The sequence below is a fragment of the Thamnophis sirtalis genome, unplaced genomic scaffold (assembly GCF_051295495.1).
Source record: "Thamnophis sirtalis isolate CommonGarterSnake01/CBP01778 unplaced genomic scaffold, rThaSir2_p1.2 scaffold_14, whole genome shotgun sequence".
NCBI classification, from domain to species: domain Eukaryota; kingdom Metazoa; phylum Chordata; class Lepidosauria; order Squamata; family Natricidae; genus Thamnophis; species Thamnophis sirtalis.
Genome location: NW_028261394.1, coordinates 30264391 through 30287938, shown reverse-complemented (window position 1 = coordinate 30287938; position 23548 = coordinate 30264391). Strand labels below are relative to the sequence as shown.

General features: G+C 42.0%; 1 protein-coding gene across 2 annotated transcripts in view; it reads left to right on the top strand.

Moving 5' to 3' along the window:
• The window catches only part of PLCG2 (phospholipase C gamma 2), a 104897-nt gene that overhangs the window by 69780 nt on the left and 11569 nt on the right, over positions 1–23548 (top strand). For both annotated transcript variants that reach the window (XM_087729406.1, XM_087729407.1), the window contains exons 15-29: positions 276–380; positions 529–618; positions 1643–1821; positions 3032–3232; positions 4808–4927; positions 7175–7355; positions 9814–9882; positions 10045–10154; positions 12381–12477; positions 13752–13818; positions 14553–14710; positions 16613–16715; positions 17941–18150; positions 19667–19812; positions 21582–21696. In XM_087729406.1, coding sequence (XP_087585532.1) covers positions 276–380; positions 529–618; positions 1643–1821; positions 3032–3232; positions 4808–4927; positions 7175–7355; positions 9814–9882; positions 10045–10154; positions 12381–12477; positions 13752–13818; positions 14553–14710; positions 16613–16715; positions 17941–18150; positions 19667–19812; positions 21582–21696 — 1951 coding nt within the window. The remainder of the gene's footprint in view (positions 1–275; positions 381–528; positions 619–1642; positions 1822–3031; positions 3233–4807; positions 4928–7174; positions 7356–9813; positions 9883–10044; positions 10155–12380; positions 12478–13751; positions 13819–14552; positions 14711–16612; positions 16716–17940; positions 18151–19666; positions 19813–21581; positions 21697–23548) is intronic.

The following is a 23548-nucleotide window of genomic DNA, read 5'->3' as shown; positions in this document are numbered from 1 at the left end:
CCCTCCTGAACAGCCTCTTAGTTTAGTGACTTAAGCGCCAGCCCTTAGATTATGCTACAATTTGGGTCAACAAATAATGTCTTTCTTGGTCATTATCTCGGGAAAGTGAAGTGAGAAAGCAGTTGGTCTTGCAGAAACTCTTAATGATGCTCGTGTTCTTTAAACGGCATTGTCTTCTTTAAGGGTGTTGTTTAGAGTAGAAGCTCAAGGGAAAAGTCTTGGACAACTCATCCAAGGTGTTCGTTTCTCACGATTGCTTTCTTCATTTACACCAGCATAAAAAACTGGGGCCTAAAGGTGATGTCGATGTGAACACAGAAGATAAGAAAGAGGAAAAGAAGCAACAAGGGGAACTCTACATGTGGGACACCATTGACCAGGTAACCAATGTTCCTACTTCTCCTGTTCCTTTGTAACTGGCATTCATCATGGAGAAATGAGGAGGGAAAGAGATATTTTGAGGAGTGTATTGCTATCTTTTTCTGATTTGGGGACGAGCTTGTTTTTAAACTATGTTTGGCCTTGTAGAAATGGACTCGCCATTATTGCGCTGTAGCCAATGGAAAGCTCTCCTTCAGTGATGATATAGAACAGAATGCCGAAGAAGAACCATTGAAGGTATGTAACTTATGCATTTACTTATTTTTTATTAAATTTACGTGCCACCTGACACCCAGCAACTCTGGAAGATTTAAATCAGAATTAAACCAAAACTTAAAATAAAACCAGAAGTTAAAATTAAATCTAAACTTAAATAAAAATATTAAAATTACATCAAAAATTGAAATTAAATTGATCAAATTAAATCAAAGCTAGCAACAGCTATCCCATTGCCAAAGTGGGCGGTATTTCAACCAGCAGTGAAAATGATTGGCAAACTATTAATCCTATCAAATCTGACCAAGGTGTTTATCACTACAGGTAATCTTTGTGTCAATGTTCCAACTGATGAACCCAACCAAGCAAGCACAATTGAGATGATCCAATCTCTTAATACAAAACTTTATTAAGTACATCATTTTGGCACCGATTAAAGCAAAACCAGCTCTAGCTAATTCCGGTGTAATCCCACATAATTGAAGTATAGAGTTCTCCTCGCCCTATTAATGCAGGTCCAATTGAGTGTCATTTTATTGTTATGAGGAAGTGTCTTTGGGTTTTCCAAACACCTGCTGAAGTGTCCTTGGCTCTCACGGTTTGTCTTCTTGGTGTCTGGAGTCTACATTTTACCTTCCCTCCCCCCTAGTTCGTTGGCAAGCTGAGAAGCGATAATAGTTGCAACATCATAAGCTTGACATTTGACACTTTGACTTACATTCATGCAACCATAGTTCAAGTTAGATTGCTCTTGGGAAAAGTCTCTTCAAAGGTATAGCCATCGTACCACTGCTATAGTCACATGATGGCAATTTTGGTGCTTGGCAACTAAGCCAGATCTGTTTAACCGCGTGATTCACTTAGTGACCGCAGTAAAAAAATGCACATAAAATGTGAGCCAGTCATGTGATGACTCCCTTAACAACTGCATCACTTAGTAACCAAAATTCTGGTATCGGTTCTGGTCGTATGTCAAGGTCGAGCTGTACGTGATCAATGGAAGGTCAAATTGAAGAAGGGTGAAATATTCTTCGTTATATTTTAGGAAGTGAAAAGTACAGAGCTACACTACGGTGAGAAATGGTTCCATGGGAAGATGGCAGAAGGAAGGACCACCGCTGAAAGGCTCCTGCAGGAATATTGTGCTGAAATGGGTGGCAAAGATGGGACCTTCTTGGTCAGGGAGAGTGAAGCCTACCCAAAGGATTACACCCTCTCGTTCTGGTAAGGGCTAATTTGGAACACACTTTTCCTGTTTCGGTGCACGAATCAAGTTTTGTCACTTTGGGGAAGAGGGTGTATTGGGGGGGGGGTGTATTTGTCAGGGTTCCACGTAATAATCCCATAGCAAACAAAACTCCAAGGCAGGTAGATTCCTCAAAGAATATTTTATTGGATATATTATATTGGCACAGTTCTGGTGAAAACCAACTCTGAAGGTTCCCGCGGTTTTCACCTAATTAAAAGAAAAAGGTTTTCCCCTTCCCCAAGCAGTCAGTTTACATGGTCCAGTCAAGGTGCTGACCGATTGCCTGGTAACTTCACTCCTCCTCTCTGACCAGGTGTGAGAATGTCCTTGGTTCCCAGGAGAAAGAGTTTTGTTTTGGCTACAAAACCCCAGCTATCTCTACTCCCCCCATCCTTAACCTTCAACTCCAGTGTGGCAACACTGAAGTCCAAAATGGCTTTGGCCAGGTCAGCTTCAGGGTTGGCAGTACTAAATTTACTGTTGTTGTGCAGTGTTGTGTTGTGAGGCTGAATCGGGCTCAATGTAATCCACAAACGGTCCCAGATTCTGCTCCTTTTGTCAACCTTTTATGAAAGGTTATACATAATTGGAAGTGGAAAAACAAACATCCTGATTCAGATGGGTCAATTGTGTAGGGACTAAGCAAGCTGTTTCCTGAATTTGTTCTTAGGTTTTGGCTGTCTTCGAAGCAAATCTAAGGAAGTAAAACACTTTAAAGCCGTGGCTTTTCAATCTTAAGAAGTCTAGACTTCAACTCAAACAACCAGCCTACGTTTTGCTGAAAATACCAATTTTCTTCTGGTTTTTTGTTTTGTTTTGGCCAAAAGGAGCCCATAAGCAAATCATGGTTTGCTTAACAATCTCCACAAAAAAAGTTGGTGGGAAGGCAACAGCACTCCGTGTGCCTTCGGCGTTTAGTCATGCTGGCCACATGACCACGGGGATGTCTTCGGACAGCGCTGGCTCTTCGGCTTTGAAACGGAGATGAGCACAGCCCCTTAAGAGTCGGGAATGATTAGCACATATGTGCCAGGGGAACCTTTACCTATAATTGAGGTGACCCAGTTTCCTTCCATCTTCTTTCTCTTTTCTTGATGCAAACAGTTGCAATTCCCAAATTAAAAGAAGAACGAGGATTCTTTTTTTAAAAAAAACGTAACATTCTCTTTTCCTCGTTCGTCCTAGGCGATCGGGTAGAGTCCAGCATTGCCACATCCGCTCTTCTACAGATGGGGACAGCATCAAATATTACCTGACCAATAACCTCACCTTCGACAGCATTTCTGACCTCATCCAGCATTACAAAGAAGCCCATTTACGGTGTGCTGAGTTTGAGCTGCGTTTGACTGACGCCGTCCCGAATCCCAAACCTCACGAATCTAAGAGGTACGTGGAACCAAGAGGAAATTCCAGGGCGGGGGTGAAATGCTATTTTTAATACTGAAGCTTTCCGTTTGGTCTTTGCTACGGTGGCTGATGAAGAATTTGATTTAAGACAACAGGGAAAGTCAGCTGAACTGACCACAGTGATGACCTCGACTGTGCCGCTTTAACCTCAGGAGCCTGGAAAGAGCTGCAAACTTTCTAGGAACAAGTTCTTTAAGATAATCACTTGGCCAAGAGAGAATGGGGAGACGTTAATTGAGCGGGATTCTCTCGCTTTACTTTCTCTCCTTTTGAAACCGCAGTGGAATGGGCTTCTGGTTGGGTTGAGTGCTTCTTCTGTCTTCACCTCTGAAACTGCTCCAGATTAACTCTTAGGATTCTTCCGTCTACACCTTTGAAATTAGGTTTAAGGGGGTAGGTTTTGGTGAAGTTGTTTCTTTGTCTTCAGTTAAGCTGGAATTGAACTGGGAGGCTCGTGATGGTGAACCTACAGGTGGCATGTGGAGCCCTCTCTGTGGGCACGCGAGCTGTCGCCCTAGCTCAGCTCCACTGCGCACGTGTGTGCGCCTCCCGCTGGCCAGCTGATTTTCAGGTTTCTGCTGCACATGCAGGAGACCATTTTTGGTCCCTGGAGGCTGCAGGGAGGCATGCTAGGCCCAAAACAGTGGGGTGTGTCTGTGCATGTGTGGGGGGCAGGGCACACGGGGTGAGTGGGTGTCACGCGCACATTGTATTATGGGTGTAGGCACATGCGCTATCTCATGCACGTGCATGCTTTCGGCACACAACAAGAAAAAAGTTAGCCATCACTATGGTAGGCAAACCTTTTCTTTGTACGAGCTCCCTACTTATATTTGACCACTGGTTTGGAAATCTTTTTTTCCCATTTTTTAAAATTCTCTCACATACCATTGTAACTATACGTTCACATAATTGTTATTCTTCTTTACATTTGTCACTCATATACATTTGTTATTCATTTAATAGATTATAATATACAGTTTGGGTTGCTTTATTTACCATCCCTTCCGCCTGTTGTAACACCACCTTATTTTCCCTTTCTTTTCTCCCTCCCTTTTCTACTTCCTTCCTTCTCTCCTTCCCCTTCCTTCTTCCCTTCCTTTTCTCCTACTCCTACTCTTCCTCTTCCCCTTCCTACCCTCGCTCCTTCTCTTTCTCTCCCTTCCTTCCTCCTCTCCTTCCCTCTTTCTTCCTTCCCTCCTCTTCCTCTCGTTATCTCCTTCTTCTCTCCTTTCTTTTTCTGTTGTTATAGGTGTCTCTTTCAAATCTCAGTTTATGTTTTCTTGGGGTGGTATTTCCACAAACCCACATATCATTTAGTATCATTTCTTATTCCCTTACCTTCGCTAATCTATCCTATGTTTTTTTCCCCCTGGTTTGAAAATCTAAACGACTGGATTTAGACGGCAGGAAGGGAAACCCCCAGCAGTATCCACATTCAAGGGTACCTTGTTGATTGCAGAAAGAAGGAATACTGTCCTCCTTTCACCCCAAAGCTGCATCTTCATGAGATTAAGTTTTTTGAAACTGCAATCACCTTTTCTCCTCTCTTAGTTGGTATTACAGCAACCTGAGTCGCGGAGAAGCGGAAGACATGCTGATGCGGATTCCAAGGGACGGAGCTTTCCTGATTAGAAAGAGAGATGAACCGGATTCCTATGCCATAACTTTCAGGTAAGAGTAAGACGCACGGGATAACGATTAGATGAATTTTCGGAAGGGCCTTGTGGTTGACTTCACAGAAAAAAAATCAGACAATGGAGAATCTTGTGGTATCTGAAGCATTAATTCACCTATTACTGCATATGCTTCAAAAGAGCCTGCTTGACTTTGTTAGATTAATCAGATGACAATGGTGTCGTGTTTCATGGGTTCTTGGGTTTCATGGGTTCTTGAATGTCTTTAATCAGCCCTCAAAGTTGCAGAGATGGGTAAGTCTCGGGTTAAGCCCAGCAGATTCTCTCTCCTCTAAAAATAAAAATAGCAATAGCACTTAGACTTATATACCGCTTCACAGTGCATTTACAGCCCTGTCTAAGCAGTTTACAGAATCAGAATTGAACTGCTGGCAATTGGCAAAATTAGTCTGCAGTACTGCATTCTAACCACTCTGCCACCATGGCATGGATACCATAGCATAGCAACAAGCAATAGCATTTAGACTTATATGCCGCTTCATAGTGCTTTACAGCCCTCTCTAAGCGGTTTACTGAGCCAGCCTCTTGTCCCCAACAATCTGGGTCCTCATTTTACCCACCTCGGAAGGATGGAAGGCTGAGTCAGCCTTGAGCCGGTCAGGATCAAACTGCTAGCAGTCGGCAGAGTCAGCCTGCAATACTGCATTCTGACCACTGCACCACCATGCCTCAACTACTTCTGTTTTCATCTAATTCAGTCCAAACCTGTTAAGCTGGAACCTGAGAAACATGGCTAATTATTATCCAGGTTGTCCCAACTGCCAGTAGGACAAGAAGAAGGATGAATCCTATTATCTAGTGTGGTAGGAAAGGGTTTGGAGGCTAAGTGAACAGCCAGGAGAATGGAAACATTTTCAGACAAGAAGATCTTATAATGGCCTGTGAGAATGACCTTGAAGGGCAGGGAAAGGGTCAACCTAGACAACTGTCACACAAATGGTGCCCAGCCCACAGAAGGAAAAAGGACATAGGATGTCTCAGAAGGGACTGTCTGTAGTTTTCTGGAAAGTAAAGAGAAGATCTTTCAGACCTTCAAGACTCTGTTAACGTAACCTTACAATAAGGATAGTGTTGGTACTCATGGTTGTGGTTCTTGTCTGGCCTACCTCAAAGGGTCAACAGATCCTCTAATACTCCCTTTGCAAATATTTTAGGCTTCTTCACCTGTGGATGCCAGGAAATGGAGTCATCCATAAACAATCATCTCTGTTTGCAAAGGCTCAGCTAAATAGAAAGCCAGTTTGGTCTATTGGTTAAGGCAGTGGTCTCCAACCTTGGCAACTTTAAGACTTGTGGACTTCAACTCCCAGAGTTCCTCAGCCAGCTTTGCTGGCTGAGGAACTCTGGGAGTTGAAGTCCACAAGTCTTAAAGTTGCCAAGGTTGGAGACCACTGGGTTAAGGCACCAGGCTAGAAAGGGGAGGCTGTGAGTTCAAGCCCTGCCTTAACTGTGCAAGTCTGTTGGTTGACTTGGGGCTAATCACCAGGAGACAGTGAGTTCTAGTCCTGTCTTAACCATGCAACCATGCACCTGGGTGACTTTGGGCCAATCTCTCTCTCCCTCTCTCTCTCCCCTCCCCCCCTCTCCCCCTCCCCCCCTCCCTCCCTCTCTCTCTCTCCACAACCCATCACACAAAATTGTTGTAGGAAAAAAATGGAAAGAGGAAGGCGTGTTGGATCTTCTCTGCCTTCTTCAGTTACTTGTAAAAAATAATAAAGGGCGGGGTATAAATTAATTAAATAAATAATCTAAGGTTCCAAGTAAGACCCCCAACGAAAGAAGACTCCGAGGCTTTCAGTTCCTCAAAGTTCCATTTTATTAGAGGTGTCATATTGAAACATCTGGAAACACCTGAATCTGAAAGCTTCCAGGTTTTCCCCACCTAAACGAAAGCCTAAGTCCCTGCCCAGCACCCACATGTCCATCACACGAGAAATCATGCACCGTCCCAACTGGAGATGCCTCCCAGTCACACCACTCCAGGTGCAAGGCAAGACCCCCGTGACTCTCTGAGAAAGGAATGTTATTGAGACTATATATCTCTCCCATATTCCATATAACACCCCCCCCCCTCCCAGTTTCCCACAGCGGTAAATGTGGCAGGCCGGGATGCCCAAGGCAAAAGATGGCTTCCAGGCCTGGCACAATCTGGAATTCTGAAGGCCGTTCCTGCTCACGGATTAGATTGCTTTAAAAAGAAGCCCATTGCTTGTTTCTTCTGCAGAGCCGAGGGGAAAGTGAAGCATTGTCGAATTAAGCAAGAAGGCCGCCTCTTTGTCTTGGGAACCTCTGCTTACTTTGAGAGTTTAGTGGAGCTGGTAAACTACTATGAGAAGCACCCCTTGTACAGGAAGATGAGGCTGCGATATCCGGTGACAGAGGAACTTCTGGAGCGGTACAGCATGGTAGGTCTCTCTTTTTAAGGAAGGCGCTAAAAGCTACCTATGGAACTACCTTAAGGTGGCTCAGGGGCTAAGACACTGAGCTTGTCGATCAGAAGGTCGGCAGTTCAGCGGTTCGAATCCCTAGCGCTGCGTAATGGAGTGAGCTCCCGTTACTTGTCCCAGCTTCTGCCAACCTAGCAGTTCGAAAACACGTCAAAAAATGCAAGTAGAAAAATAGAGAAGGTAGTGGGAAGGTAACAGCGCTCCATGCGCTTTCGACATTTAATCATGCCAGTCACATGACCACCAAGATATCTACGGACAGCGCTGGCTCTTCAGCTTTGAAACGGAGATGAGCACCACTCCCTAGAGTCGGGAACAACTAGCAGATACATGCAAGGGGAACTTTTACCTTTAATTATCATCTTATTTTTTCCCCCATTCCTCTTTGGCCCTTTTTAATCCCCGAATCCTGAAATCATCCGTTTGATCCTTTCTTCTTTCAACAAAACATCCGCGTAGGATTTTCAGTCTTTCAATGGGGAAAAAAAAAAATCATTGTGGCTTTTGTTCTCTGCCCAAACAAGTCAATTTCACCATTTCTGCAAGCTCGGTTAATTTTATCATCCATTGTAATAATAAGGTTGCCCTCCCTTGAAGGTATTTTGTTGATTTTCCAACTTTTTCCATATAATAACCTTATCATGGTTACCATATACCAGTGTTTCTCAACCTTGGCGACTTTAAGTCCTGTGGACTTCAACCCCCAGAATTCCCCAGCCAGCATAGCTGGCTGGGGAATTCTGGGAGTTGAAGTCCACAGGACTTAAAGTTGCCAAGGTTGAGAAACACTGCCATATACAATGTTGGCAGAGCCTTTTGGAAGTTTTTTACCCTTACCTCCACCTTAGGGCTGAGAGAGAATGATTGGCCCAAGGTCTCCCAGTTGACTTTGTGCCCAAAACAGGACTAGAATTCACAGTCTCCTGGTTTCTAGACTAATACCTTAATTACTAAACAAAGCAGGCTCCTGGCAAATCCTTTGCACTTTGAAAATTGATGAAATACACATAATCACAAAATACGTTGGCAATGAAAAAGTTGATGCCCTCCAAAAACCATCAGTATTGAAGTAATATAGGAACCAATTTTGATCCTGCTAGGAATAAAAAAATCAACTTACTAATATTATGTACCAAACAGGCATAATGATTTCTTTCTAACTTCTTACCCTCCTACGTTCCTAGATAATTAATCTCTCTAATTAAGGGATATTGTCTCTTTATTGTATCTATATAAAAATGGCTGTGTATGTGTGTATGTTCCAGCATAACTCTGGAACGCCTCAAGCAATTTCAATCAAACCTGGTACACAGATGACTTACGCTCTGGAAACAAATACTGTGGGGGTAAGACACCCCTAGCATCCCTTGGTGTATGTTTTGTTAAGATACAGCCTGTTGTGCCATAAAATGGATTCTACTGTATTGCCATAAAATGGCTTCTACTGTACAGTCCAATGGAGTTGCCATGATAACAGCTTCCCAGAACTCCACAAGGGGGCTCTCTCTGGTAAGGGGGAAAATCCAACATTAGAAATTACATTTGGTCCAGACATTTTCCCCCTATAAATAAATACCTGGACAACGCCAGTTTATCAACAAGTTGTAAATAAAGTTAAATGAACAATGCTAAAATAATTATTGTAAAATCAATAATAGTTTTTAAGAGCATAGCATATTTATAGGAAGACATGCAGCCAAGGTACTCATGCAAGTAGTAAAATTATTGATCTTTTAATATGAGGCAGGAATCCCTTAAAGCTGCCATAAACACACAGCATTCTTTAGTTGCAATTCACCACTTTAGAACAGTCCTTAAAATAATGTATTCACTTACTTTGAGAGCACAAGATTGAAAAATGGAGATTTCAATTCAGCCAACCTCAGATTCTAATTAAAAGACTCCATCATTTTATACCCCAAACAGGTAAAAATAAGCCATAGCAAAATCTTTTCTGGCTGTATGAGAAAATAAATGTGTGGGAATGATTGACTGATTCTATCTTGGATTGTTAAAATTCTCTTGTGTTATATATCACCGTGGCTGCCATCAAACAACGCAACAATCACTTTATGGCTTCAGTTTATGGTGGCAACTAGACAACATGACTCTGAGTATAAAGTCAGGTACTTTTTTGAGCAGAAGACTAAGAAGAAAAGAGATCTAGATCTTAAACACAATGAAATTATCAGTCATAATTTCTCTTTTCTAACTAGCTCAAATATCAAAAAAGATCCCCAAAAATTTTGCTCAAGTAACACTGGACTTTTTGGGGTCAGGGTGAATCTCAGAAGTGGGGAGAAAGGGAAAATCCAGTAGATTTTCCGGTATTTAGTTGCTGTATGTTAAAGTAGGTAATATGCTGAAGACTCAAGATGTTGATGGTAATTTCATTTTATTTTGATTTTCGATTTAGGAGAAAGATCCTAACTCTTTATATGAAGTCAAGATGTATGTGGAGCCCACCGAAATAACACCTTCTGTGGTGAGTGACATTCATCTTGATCTTAGCAAAAAGAATGGGGAGCTAATTACACTTCATCTATCATTTTTCCATTCAAACGTCAACAACATAATTCATACCTTGTGTCAAAATTCACCTGACTTGTGTATTTGAAATGTTTGTTCCATTACTTCTTTCTCAAAGCCGCAGAGAACGGTTAAAGCCTTGTACGACTATCAAGCTAAGAGAGATGATGAACTGACATTCTGTCGAGGAGCCTTAATTCATAATGTCTCCAAAGAAAGTGGTGGCTGGTAAGATTTAGATTTAGATGATGATGATGATGATGATGATGATGATGATGATTTGGTTAATCTTTGGTGAGATTCACAGCCTTTGAGGCTGGTTGGTATCTCAACAGCTCAAGCCCTAACCAAGGACCTAGGAACTGTTAAGGTATTATTATTATTATTTGTATCTTTGTTGAATGTCTGTGGAGATCAGTGGTGGGATTCAAAATTTTTTACTACCAGTTCTGTGTGTGTGGCTTTGTGAGCGTGCCAAAGGAATAATACTGCAAAATCCACATTCCCTCCCCAAACAAAAGAAGATCAGCTGGGAGGCAACAAGGGTGGCGCCAGCCTATTTTCCGGTTCTCCGAACTATTCAAAATTTCCGCTACCGGGTCTCCAGAACCTGTCAGAACTGGCTAAATACCACATCTGCTCTAAACAGTTTACAGAGTCAGCCTATTTCCCCCCAACAATCTGGGTTCTCATTTTGCCAACCTCAGAAGGATGGAAAACTGAATCAATATCGAGCCAGTCAGAATTGAACTGCTGGCAGTTGGCAGAATTAGCCTGCAATACTGCAGTTTAATCACTGTGCATCATGGATGGATGGAGGAAGAAAGGTAGGGAGGTAGGGAGGGAGGTAAGTAGGAAGGGGAAAGGTTACTGCAAAATCCTCATTCCCTCCTCACCCCACTAACTTGCTTTCCAGCTCCATTCTCCTGTTCAGGGCAACAAAAGAAAATCAGCTGGGGGGCAACAGGGGTAGGGCCAGCCTATTTGCCGGTTCTCCGAACTGCTCAAAATTTCCGCTACCGGTTCTCCAGAACCTGTCAGAACTGGCTGAATACCACCTCTGGTGGAGATTCTCAGTCATCCAGATCATGTTTGTCCCAAAGGTGCTTTTTCAAAAGGCAACTGGACTTCGTTTTTCCTTGAAGACAGTTTCGTTTCTCATCCAAGAAGCTTCTTCGGTTCTTCAGTTTTTCAGAAGCTTCTTGGATGAGAAGCGAAACATCTTCAAGGAAAAACAAAGAAAGTCAAGTTGCCTTTTGGAAAAGCATTTTTGGGACCTACTTTTGTTGAAACTGTTATATGAATTACCAGCAATGTGCAAACAGCTGGCATTATATAGAATGCCTAGAAATGTCTTCAGAATGCATGACGTTGTTAGGCAAAATATGAAATATTGCTGTTATTTTAATATGTTATACACTTTCTTAGGCATTGTGTATAATACCTAGGCATTATGCAGAATGAGAAGAAGTATTTAGGCCAAGTATGAAAAGGGGATCATGAAAAGGGTTAGGATAAAAGTTAGCCTAACTCTAACCCTTTATTGCAAAGACATACATAAGAATCACTTTCCTTTCTTCATTTTCCTCTTTATTGTTTCTCCCGACCAGCCCACTCGATGTAGTCCAATCTAAAATTACATAAGCTTCTGGTTTTCACAGATTTCAAAGCCTTTTAAAGTAAAGAACAGTTAAAATCAATGTAGGTGGCACAATTTATAATCGGTTTCACAGGAACTGAAGCGACTTTAATAATTGGGGGGTGACAGCCTGTAAGTGCTAAATCCGTTAATCGCAACCACTTTGAAATTGTGTTTTTCTGGTTAATTATCTTCTCCAGAAATTTTTCATGCTTGGTTTATTGCGATTACATTGCACATCTCATCTCTGCTTGGAAGCAAGCAGTATGTTTTAGAGGCTGCATATATTATTTTATGATTAGATGTGATGATTGCTAAAAGCATCCTTCAAGGCTTTTCCGAGGTGGGCAGTTTTAAAAGATTTAAATCTAATAAGCAATTGATGAATAGAATGGAATGGAAGGGGAAGGGGAAGAGAAGAGAAGAGAGCTGGAAGGGAACTTGGAGGTCTTCTAGTCCAGCCCCCTGCTCAAGCAGGAGAATCTATACAATCTCAGACAAGTGATTGTCTAGTCTCTTCTTAAAAACATCCAGTGATGGAGTGCCCGTGATTTCTGAAGGCAAGCTATTCCACTGGTTAATTGTTCTCTCTGTTAGGAAATTTCTCCTTAATTCCAGATTGCTTCTCTCTTTGATTAGTTTCCAACCAGTGCTTCTTGTCCTACCCTCTGGTGCATTGGAAAATAATTTGACCTTCTCTTTTTTGGGGCAGCCCCTCAAATACTGGAATACCTCTATCATTTGATTGATAATTTGTGCGTTTGTTACTTTGATTTTTCAAATCCCACTCCTTAGTTCTTTCTCCTTGTTACTAGGTGGAAAGGTGATTATGGATATAAGGTCCAGCATTATTTTCCATCCAATTATGTTGAAGACATGTCATCAGAGAGCATGGAAGAACTTGAGAATCAGGTAAGGAATTTTTGTTATGATCTACATCAGTGGTGGGATTCAAAATTTTGTACTACCTGTTCTGTGGGCATGGCTTGATGGGTGTGGCAGGGAAAGGATACTCCATTCCCTGCCCACTCCAGGGGAAGGTTACTGCAAAATCCCCGTTCCCTCCCGATGAGCTGGGACTCGGGAGGCAAAGAATAGATGGGGGCGAGGCCAGTCAGAGGTGGTATTTACCGGTTCTCCAAACTATTCAAAATTTCCGCTATGGGTTCTCCAGAACTGGGCAGAACCTGCTGAATACCACCTTTGATCTACATGTTAAATGTATTGCTGAAGTTCCTAATCCATTAAAAGGATTAGGAATCTGGATCTGGATTCTACCTGTGGAATTACTTCCATAACTTTGTTCCACATATGAATAAAATAAGACATCTGTCTATGATTCTTAATGCTTTTCTATGTGAAAATAATTTCACATAGATTTCTGTATCCCTCTATGCTTGGACACCTTTTTGTGTTGATTAAAATATATTGACATATACTCTTTGTTTGCCAAAAGCAGGGAATAATATCCATTCACAGAACAGGAGAAGCAATAAATACATTTGCTATTTAAAAACCTGTAAAATCTTAATGCCAATCAATATTTGAGTAACTAGAAAGTTATAGCTGTAGCATTTTGATTATACAACCATGCAATGCAGTTAGAATCACTAGAATGAAATAATTACAGGTTAATGGGTAAGGTGGGCAGTAAAGAGATTTCTTTCTTTGTTGTACTTTACTAATCTTATCCTATACTAGGATAACATATATTATGTTATTGTTTTGTATGCTATTAATAATAATTGTATAGTAGAAAGCCAGGAACTCTTGATAAGTATAAAATATAAGGTGTATTTTTTCTTTTCTTTCTTAATTTGAGCTTTTTAATTTTTAAACTCTTTTTAAGATTACAATTTGTGGGGGGAAAGGTAAAAACCTTACAACTAACAAATTAATAGATGTCCATCCAAAATATGTACTACCTTTCCTATCACCGCTGTCTATTTAACAGGAAAAAAAAATGTTACTAATTTTTCTCCAAAGCTTTAAGTTAAAAACATTGATAATAATTTCTCAGTGATTAAATTTCACGGTGAGAATTTATTATTCTAAAATGTTGCTTTTGGAATTTTAATGGATGCCGATGGGAATCGGGTTTGTTTATTGTACTCCTACTTATGAAGAGGAAAGTTTTTTTTTAAAAAAAAACCCTTTATAATTGTATACAAATCTTTTATTTCCAGATCTTTGAGGACAACCCTTTAGGATCATTATGTCGGGGCATTCTGGATCTTGATTTATATACAGTGGGTATGTAGATGCTGGGCTCCAATATTTTTTGCTCCTTAAATTAGAATTAATGTAGATGCCATGGAAGAAAAAAATGTAGCTCTAATAGAAAACCTTAGGATCTTCCTCCTCTTCTTCTTCTCCTTCTTCTTCTCCTCCTGCTCCTTCTCCTTCCTCCTCCTCCTCCTCCTCCTGCTCCTCCTCCTCCTGCTCCTCCTCCTCCTCCTGCTTTTCCTCCTCCTCTTCCTCATGTAAGTTCTTCGTAAGGACAATACCATTGATTATCTTCTAACTAGCTTATGAAAGAAAGATCCAACCTAGAACCAAAGAGAAATTTCTAATCAGCGACTTACTTCCAGAAGGTATGGGTGTTCCATCAGTTTTTAAGAAGAGATTGGACAGCTATTTGTCCAGAATAATATAGGGTTTCCTGCTCGAGCAGGTGGTTGGATTAGAAGACCTTCAAAGTCCCTTTCAACTCTGTTATTCTGTATTCTCTGTACTCCACCTCTGCATAGATTTTTGACCTGTTTACCTTAGTAGCATAGCTTTTCCTTATCATGTTTGCGATTCAAGAGGGTGAACAATGCTTTCCAAGCTAATAAAGGCAATCCCCATGAAGAAACTTTTGAAGGCACGATAGAAAAGATACAGTTGGAATTTCATGGCCTAATAAAGCAGGCCCAGAGGCCTTGTAGAACACTTCGGCTAAAGGAATGTGGAGTAAATTCCACATTTTTTCTCATTTTCAACAGTGAAAATGCCTCAAGGAAACCACGGGAGGAGTTTCGTCTTTGTCCTGGAGCCCAAGAATCCTGAAGACCCCCCCATTGAGTTCGCCACCGATAAGGTAGAAGAATGGTTTGAGTGGTTTCAGAGCATCAGAGAAATCACCTGGAGAACTGTTGAAGAGGTAGGTGTCAAGCCTGCAGCTATCTTGTCTTTTGGATCTCAGGCCTGCCACACTTTCTATTATTCTGCTATGCATTTTCTATTGTGGGAAAATGGGAGGGGGGATTGTAAGGAGTGAGATGCTATGTAGCCATAACAAAATTCTTTCGAGAAAGCCAAGGTCATCCTTTGTTTCTGCACCCCTGTACCTGACCGGAATTGGATGGGTGGAACTGCCAGCATGGCGGTGGGAGATTGGACCATGTGATGGACTTGTGGGTGTGGGGAAAAGATCTTGAACTTTCAACTGGGTGGGAAAAACCGGGAAGCTTTCAGATTCAGGTTTTCCCAGATGTGCCAACATGGCTCTCTTCATAAATTGGAACTTTGAGCAGTACTTTGCCTTAGACTCTGCTTTACTTTTGGATGCTATTTGGAAACCTGACAGTAGGAACTCTGGCCCCTCGCTAAGCACTACTCACCCATTCAGTTTAGTCTCCGAGCTTTGTTAGTTTATGTTAGTAAACTAGTAAAATTATTGCTCAAGCGTTTAGTCTTTTGGCTCAAAGATCAGTTTTCCAGCCAGTTACACGGCTAACCAAAAGTCTGAGTAGAGATTCTCCTTTACAGACTTATTTTCCTTAGAAGTAATCCTCAATTTACGGCCACAATTCGGGCTAGAATTTCTGTGGCTAAACAACACGGTCATTAAGTAACTCGCGCCTCATTTTGCGGCCTTTTTTTTTTTTGCCACAGTCGATAAGCAAATGATTGCAGATTAAATGAATCATACGGTCGTTACACAAATCTGGCTTCAAAACCCTCATTGACTTTGCTTGTTGGAAGCCAGCTGAGAAGGTCGTAAAAGATGATCACATGACCCTGGGATTATGCAACCATCTGGTTGCCAGGGGTTTGAATTTTGATCACATGACCTTGAGGATGCTGCAGTGGTTTTAAGTGTGAGGACTGGCTGCAAGTCACTTTTTTCATGTAAGTTTGAATAGCAATAGCCCTTAGGCTTATATACCGCTTCACAGTGCTTTACAGCCCTCCAAGCAGTTTACAGAGTCAGCCTCTTGCCCCCAACAATCTGGGTCCTCATTTTACCAACCTTGAAAGGATGGAAGGCTGCGTCAACCTTGAGCCGGTTAGGATTGAACTCCTGGCAGCGGGCAGAGTTAACCTGCAATACTGCATTCTTAACCACTGCACATCAAGGATGGATGGACAGATGATCGAAAGAAGGAAGAGCAATAGCACTTAGACTTATATACCACTTCACAGGGCTTTACAGCCCCTCTCTACGCAGTTTACAGAGCCAGTATATTTCCCCCAACAATTTGGCTCCTCATTTTACCAACCTCAGAAGGCTGAGTCAACCTTGAGCTTGGTGAGATTCGAACTGCCAGATTGCAATCAGCTGGCAGTCAGCAGAAGTAGCCTGCAGTTCGGCACACTAACCACTGCACCACCACAGCTATGAATAGTCATTAAACGAATGGTTATAAGTCGAGGACTACCTGTATATGGTTCAACATCACACAACTGTCCTTCAATTGCTCTATTATTCCAAATTTTACCCCCAATTGTCATTCTCATCCCACAAGGGCAGCATGGCATTTCTGACAGTTAAACTAATCAGGATACCTGGAAATCAAATAGTAGGAACATTTTTATGTTTTGGGATGATTGACAGGGAGTTGTTCTTTTTTTTAAAAAAAAAGAAGGTAAAAAGTTCAGTGTGATTTAATCGTTGGAGATATTAGTTAAAATATTGGGAGATCTTGTGACAGGATTTCAGTAGAATCCAGCCTAAAGTTGACGTCCACTGAGTGATTTTGTGAGATTTCTTTTCCTATTAGGTGTCATGATCTAATGTATACTCTCTAAACTTCGCTTTTTTAATTACATTTTAAAACAGAAAACTTTAAAAGGATACTTGGAAAAGAAGCAGTTAATTGCCATGGAGTTATCTGACTTGGTGATCTATTGCATACCAACGAGCAAAACCAAAGACAACCTTGGTAAGCCATTTTTAACCCAACGGTTGGCTTGCTAAATCCAAAACAATATTTGTTGTTTTTAGAGAGGAGAGGTGATCTTCAAAACAAACTCTTTGATATTTGCATATTTTCCAATTTTGCAAACTGGGGAGATCTGCAATCTAATGGGTTTTGGAAAGGTCCTTCTAACTATGATGTCTAAACATCCATGGCACAATTTCTTCCTATTTGAAGTGAGATGCAGGGGGAAATTGCTGCATAAGCCATTGGAAGTCATCTCACTGTCTCTTTTCCGCCTCGATGTAGGGTGGGATCTATTTTGCAAACTTCTGCCACCAGCATATTAATTTTGCAATTTAATTTTAATTTAACTGAAGGCAGCAAACGTATCTAACTCACATTTTTTCTCTGGAGTGAGTTGGGCTGAGAGTGATGGGCTGGCCCAAAGTCACCCACCTGGTTTTCATGCCTAAGGTGGGACTCGAACTCACAATCTCCTGTTGATTGGCCCAAAGTCACCCACTGGGCTTTCATGCTTAAATTGGGACTTGAGCTCACAGTCTCCTGGTGATTGGCCCCCAAGTCACCCACCTAGCAGTTGTTGGAAGAAATATCCATCTGGGTTCAGTTCCAAGTGGGGGGAAAAGACACTGGATTCATGGACGTTTCTTGGAAAGAAGATTTATTGATGGTGAACAGGATCACAAGGCTTGAGATCCTGGGCAAAAAAGAGCAGAGATGCTGAGGGTGCCTGGGTTTTATGTCCTTTGTTGGGCTTTGAATTTGAGCTTGTGTTCTGATTGGTTGTCAGACTCCCATGGGGCCATGCAGGGGTAGCTTTGTAGGTTGTCTTTTGAGTCCCAGGCTTGGTTGAGCCTTGCTGGGTGATGATGTAAAGAAAGGGATTTGGGATTCCTATTATGGCTCTGCCTGAAGGAGGTAGATCTTTGTTATGTAGAATAGACTGGCTCAGACCGTAATGGCCCATTGACAAAGGTGGTGGTGGGATGAGTTTCAGCCTCCCTTTTAGCGGGAAATATTCTGCCATTTTAATATTTCCTAAAATATCTCATTTTCCTAGGAGAGGGGTGAGTGCCCATTTCCTACACTTTCCTGGCTAAAGTAGCATTACTACTTACTATCCTGGCGCTTTGGCCATTAGGATAAATTGAGTCTCCTATTGCAACTCTGCAGTAAGTAACTGTATATTTATGAAATTGCTTTTTCCTGCACCTTCTTTTTGTAGATAATCCTGATTTCAAAGAAATTCGCTCTTTTGTGGAAACCAAAGCAGAAAGTATTGTCAAGCAGAAACCATCTGACCTCCTGAAGTATAATCAGAAGGGACTGACTCGAATTTATCCCAAAGGGCAGAGAGTGGATTCCTCAAATTATGACCCTTTTCGCTTCTGGTTTTGTGGGGTGCAGATGGTGGCTCTTAATTTCCAGACACCAGGTAAAACAAAAAGGCAAACTTCTCATTCACTTCGCAACCTCCTGAAATGATCCCACTGAGTGTTGAGAGAGAGGGGGGAGGGAGGGAGAATGCTGAATATCTGTTAGTTTTGAAATTTTCGGAGTATAAGACGCACCTAGCTTTTGGGGAGGAAAACAGGGGGGGGGGAATCTGCCTTTGCTTCCTTGCAGCAAACAGCAAACAGCCTGTTTCAGCAGCACAGCCTGATTAGCACAAGCAGCTGATTGTTGGTTGGATCAGCCTCCCGACCATCAGCTGTTTCAGGCTGCAGGGATTGCCATAGCCTATGGCAGGGGATCAGAATGGACGGAAAATGGGGCGCATGGAGGCCGAAAACGTGGCACACAGATGCCAAAAATGGGGTGCGGAGGTCGAAAATGGGGTGTGTGTGGAGGCAGCAATAGGCATTGGCAATCCCTGCAGCCTGAAACAGCTGATGGTCGGGAGGTCGATCCAACCAACAATCAACTGCTTGTGTGCTGAAGCTAAAAATGAAACAGGCTGTTTGCTTTTTGCTGCAAGGAGGCAAATTGCTGTGAGGCAGAGGCCAAAGGATGGGGGCTGGTGGGTGGGGCTACATTTGGTGTATAAGACGCACCCAAATTTTCACCCTCTTTTAGGGGGAAAAGTGCATCTTATACTCTGAAAAATTCAGTAATTTGTGTTTCTATGAAATATAAGCTGTATGTTCTCTATCCAATTTTGAAGTCATTATCTTCTTAAAATGAGAAGCTGGATCAGTTTTTTTGTGGCTTCTATACAATCAGGTTTTTTGAGGACTGAACTAATTCTATGTTATACTACAGTATAGATTTTCCCCGTATGTTCATTATCATTAAGGTTTTCTTTCCTTCAGCGTTTAATCATCGACACATACATATATATGTAGTTTTTTTATTGCCACATCGCTGATGTATTTTGTTACCCATTTGTAACTAAAGAAAAAAGTTTTCTAAAAATCCAAACCATACTGTTAGCAGTTCCAGTAAGTGGCAAACGACGTTTGTCATATTTCACTGAAATGTAATATTTCAGGAAACAAGGAAGTGCAGGTTTATCCCCAGATGCATTCAAACCTGACAGTTCTCAGTTGCCAGCGTTAATAGTTTTTTATTCAGTGATTCACCTAATAATTGCAGTGATTTGCTTCAAGAGCAAAAAAAAAAAGATCCTAAAATCTGGCACTATTTAATGATCATCTCATTTAGAGATCAGAGCTCCAGTCCTTCTTCTTGTCACATGTTGACGACTACCTGCCTATTATAGTTCTTTCATTTCCATTGAGAAGGACGATGGCTGCATCTTCTTGGGAAGTACCCCATACTTGTTCAATTGTTTCGCATTGCTCATTTTCGTCCTAAGTTGGTGTAGAAAAGCTCCACCCCCTTTTTATTTAGGAGATTTTGCTTTCCGTCAATCCTTCCCCTTGGTCAACCCTCTAACCGTCTGACTAATGTCCTTTTTTCAACCTCCCCGTTCCAAATATTCTCCTCAGATAAATACATGCAAATGAATCAAGCGTTGTTCTCACTGAACGGTTGGACTGGCTTCGTGCTTCAGCCGGAAAGCATGAGAAATGAGGCCTATGACCCCGTGCCAAATGAATGCAAGAAGAAGCTGCAAATGATTTTGACCGTGCGGGTAAATGTTTCCCCCCAAGCATGAATGGCAGACAAGGAACATGTGTGTGTGTGTGTGTGTGTGTGTGTGTCCATAAGAGGTTTTCCTTTGAATTAATACTTGGCAACTTTTGTTAGATTAGGGCTTCTGCAAATACTGCTGAAGGACTGGAGCCATTTCATGGGCTGAGGGAAGAGCTTTTGTGGTATCTGCCAACAGCCTGTGGTTTTTATGCCCAAGATAGCAACAAATTTTAGTCTTAACATGTGAGCCGGGGTCGGCAACCTTAAACACTCAAAGAGCCAAAAAGGTCCTAACCGGAAGCCCCCCCTTTCAATTCTGGAGCCAACCGCAAGTCCGGTTTCCCCACCATAGAGTCTCCTCCTAGCACGGTGTCCTTTTTCTTCTACCTGTCCTAAATGAAAGCCCTATCAATTGTGGAGCTGACCAGAAAACCCGCCCCTTGCCATAGAGTCTCCTCCTGCCATGCCCTGCTTCCCCCCCCTCCAACTGGAAGCTCCTTTCCAAATTGTGGTGCCAACTGGACAGGGAGCCACAGCAGAGGGATGAAAGAACCACATGCAGCTTCAGAGCCGCGGGTTGCTGACCTTTGATGTGGGCAAACAAATTATGAATTACTGTACTTATTGGGCCTCTGTCATCAAAGCACCACACTTTCCAAGGATCTGCTCAAATGTCAGCCATCAAGTTGATTGTCACCTTTCTAGTTATATGTTTGCTGAACCAAAATTGGCTTTTTGTAAAATCATCCTCATTAGATTCTGCGATTGTTCTGACTACTAAAACTATGGCATACTTTGCCATAAGCAAGTTTCCTTGCTTAGATTTCTTGAATAATTTTTCTTAGAAGAGAACATTTGCAGCTCAGATTTGAACTGTGGGGTCCCTGATGCTCTCTGAGCTTGGTGGTTTTCTTGCAGATGTTTCATTACCCAACTCGGTAACATCATCAGTGCTAGAAGCAGAGGTGGTATTCAGTAGGTTCTGAGCACTTCTGGAGAACCGGTAGCAGAAATTTTGAGTAGTTTGGAGAACTGGTAAACACCACCTCTGATTGGGCCTGCCCCCATCTATTCTCTGCCTCCCGAGTCCCAGCTGATCGGGAGGGAATGGGGATTTTGCAGTAACCTTCCCCTGCCATGCCCACCAAGCCATGCCCACCAAGCCACATCCACAGAACCAGTAGTAAAAAAAATTGAATCACACCATTGGCTAGAAGATAGTCAAGTTTGCTCTCATTTTATATATCAGTGGCTTTCCCTGTCACTATTGGTGGGGTTGGTGTTTTCTTCTTGGTAGTTTCTTGATTAGGCTGTTGCTTATTGTTTCTGATTGTATGTCTGACTTGATTGGGGTAAACTGAAGAAACCTCACTTTCTTCTAGCACTGATAATGTTACCTAGTTTAGTAATGAAACGTCTGCAAGAAAACCACCAAGCTCAGAGATCACCAAGGACCCCACAGTTTTTATCTGCCTGTTATAGGGTAGTAGTAGTATAACCTCTATTATTCAAATGCTCGGTGTGATTAATAAATTTAAATTATTACAAAAATCTGTTTTTGACAAAGCCCAAGCAGCTTCAGCGCTTAGCTAAACTGGAATCAATGGATGTGATTGAATCTTTGCTGTTGAGCTAGTTGTGCCTTAGGTAATTGGAGGAAGAAGCTGTTAAATTATTATCTGGTTTGAGTAGCAGCTTCTGGATAGGTGCACCAGTAATTCAGTATGATTTGGAATAATTTGAATATTGTCTGCTGCCTTGAAACAGGTCATTGCTGCCCGACATCTTCCCAAGACTGGCAGAAGCATTGCACGCCCATTTGTAGAGGTGGAGATCTGTGGGGCTGAATATGACAACAACAAGTTCAAGACAACTGTTGTGAGTAAGTACTGTTTGCTGCTCTTTAAAAGTTGGACTGCACCGTGGAAGAGGGTAGAGGCGGAAGGAATATCTAGTTTGAACATCCAAGAAGCAAACATAGACAGAGACGAAGATCTAAGAGGGGAACGTGGAAGGCAAGTCAAAAAAAAGGATAGCAATTAAAGTAGTGTAGTGGATAAGAGATGATGGATAGATGATTTTTTTTAATCATCTTGATTTGCTTTTCCTTCTCCCTCTCTGTTGCGATATACGTGCAGGTATGCATCTGCCATACTGTAACACGTATAGAACAGAAGCAATAATTAACCATATGATTAAATCAGTAAACTAAAAGCAATAATTGGCCATATGATTAGATCAGTAAGGCAAACTGTCCAACTCCAAGCGTTGATTAAATCAGTACCCTTAACACTAAGCAGATCAGCAACCACAGACTTGTAACTAAGCGCTGATTAAATCAGGGGTTACAACTGTTTAACTCTCAAACATTAATTAAGCATTGGATGTTTGCATGATGATAAAAGGTTTATTGACTATGAGTGTTCTTCAAGTCTACATGAGAGTAAATGAGTTACCATATACTGTAAGCTTGCACAATCATGATTGGTCCGCATTGGCTATGTGAATCCACCCCTCCCTTGTGTATGATCAATAAAAGAAGCCCCCAGACTTCGTTCTGGGTCGGTTTCGTCCCGAAGGAAATTCGTGTCCGAGTCTTCTTTCCTCATTGGCTTCATGAACCACCCGCGGAGAAATCGCATCTGGTGACCCCGACGTGATGATCCGCGTCGCCCACCTCATCTCACCCCCAGGCTAGGAAAAGCCTCGCACCCAGGGCCGGCCGTCAGCGAACGGAGCACCCTCCCATTTCGTGAGTATGAGGTCGGGTTTCTCGAAGGAACAGGTAGCGCACCTTCATGAACTTCGGGATATCTGTAAATTTTCTGGTGTAATTATTCAAGCGATGGGCAAGTCGCTTCCCGTTTTCCCCTCAAAAGCATTTAATTGACTTATTGACTTATGTCAAAAATCATTGTCCAATATACCCGGAAAAGGGGTCTTTAAAGCTCTCCTTATGGATAAAATTGGGCACCTACTTCCATGAGGAACCCCGAACCCCTCCGGGCATTTTAACAACATGGCGTTTGCTTATCAAATGCCTCCAAATTCATGAGGAGGGCCATTCCTCTTAAAACCATTAAGGAAATTAAAAATGCTCCTTCTCTGTATGGCATGCAATCCCCATACACCAGGGGTTTAGTTAGAAGTCTGTTGACTGGCTCCCCATTGAAGCTGTGGGGGAGGGAACCTTGTTTTCATGTTTTTCAGGCCTGGAAGATTTACTCTTCAGTTGAGTAAAGATTTTTTTCTTTTGGGGGAGGAGGAGAGTGTTGCCTTGTGTGTGCATGTATAAGATGAAGGAAATTCCTACTAAAGGTTTGCCTTCAACCTGAGTAAAACCCTCTGCACATCTATCTGGCCAACCTACTCGAAACCCGGCCTCTAGAAGGCAGTTTTCATTTAGATTTTATAACAAATTTGCTGATTTTCTGGCCACCATCAGATGAACTGAAGAGAAGTTCTACCTGAGTTTCTTCCCCAAAGCGATTAAGGAGTCCACAGGGATATGTTAGAAAGCTGTTAATAGTTGTCTTTTGAAAGAAAAGTAGAGCTCGAGCCCCACCCAGATGCAAATGATGTGTTAATAAAATATCTATATATCTTGCTCTTTAAAACTATGCCAGCGCTCTGCTGGGAGAGCTAGGGGTTTGGACCTTTAAAACTATGCCAGCGCTCAGCTGGGAGGACCAACCTGGAACTCTGGCCAATGCAAACAATGTGGACAAACATCT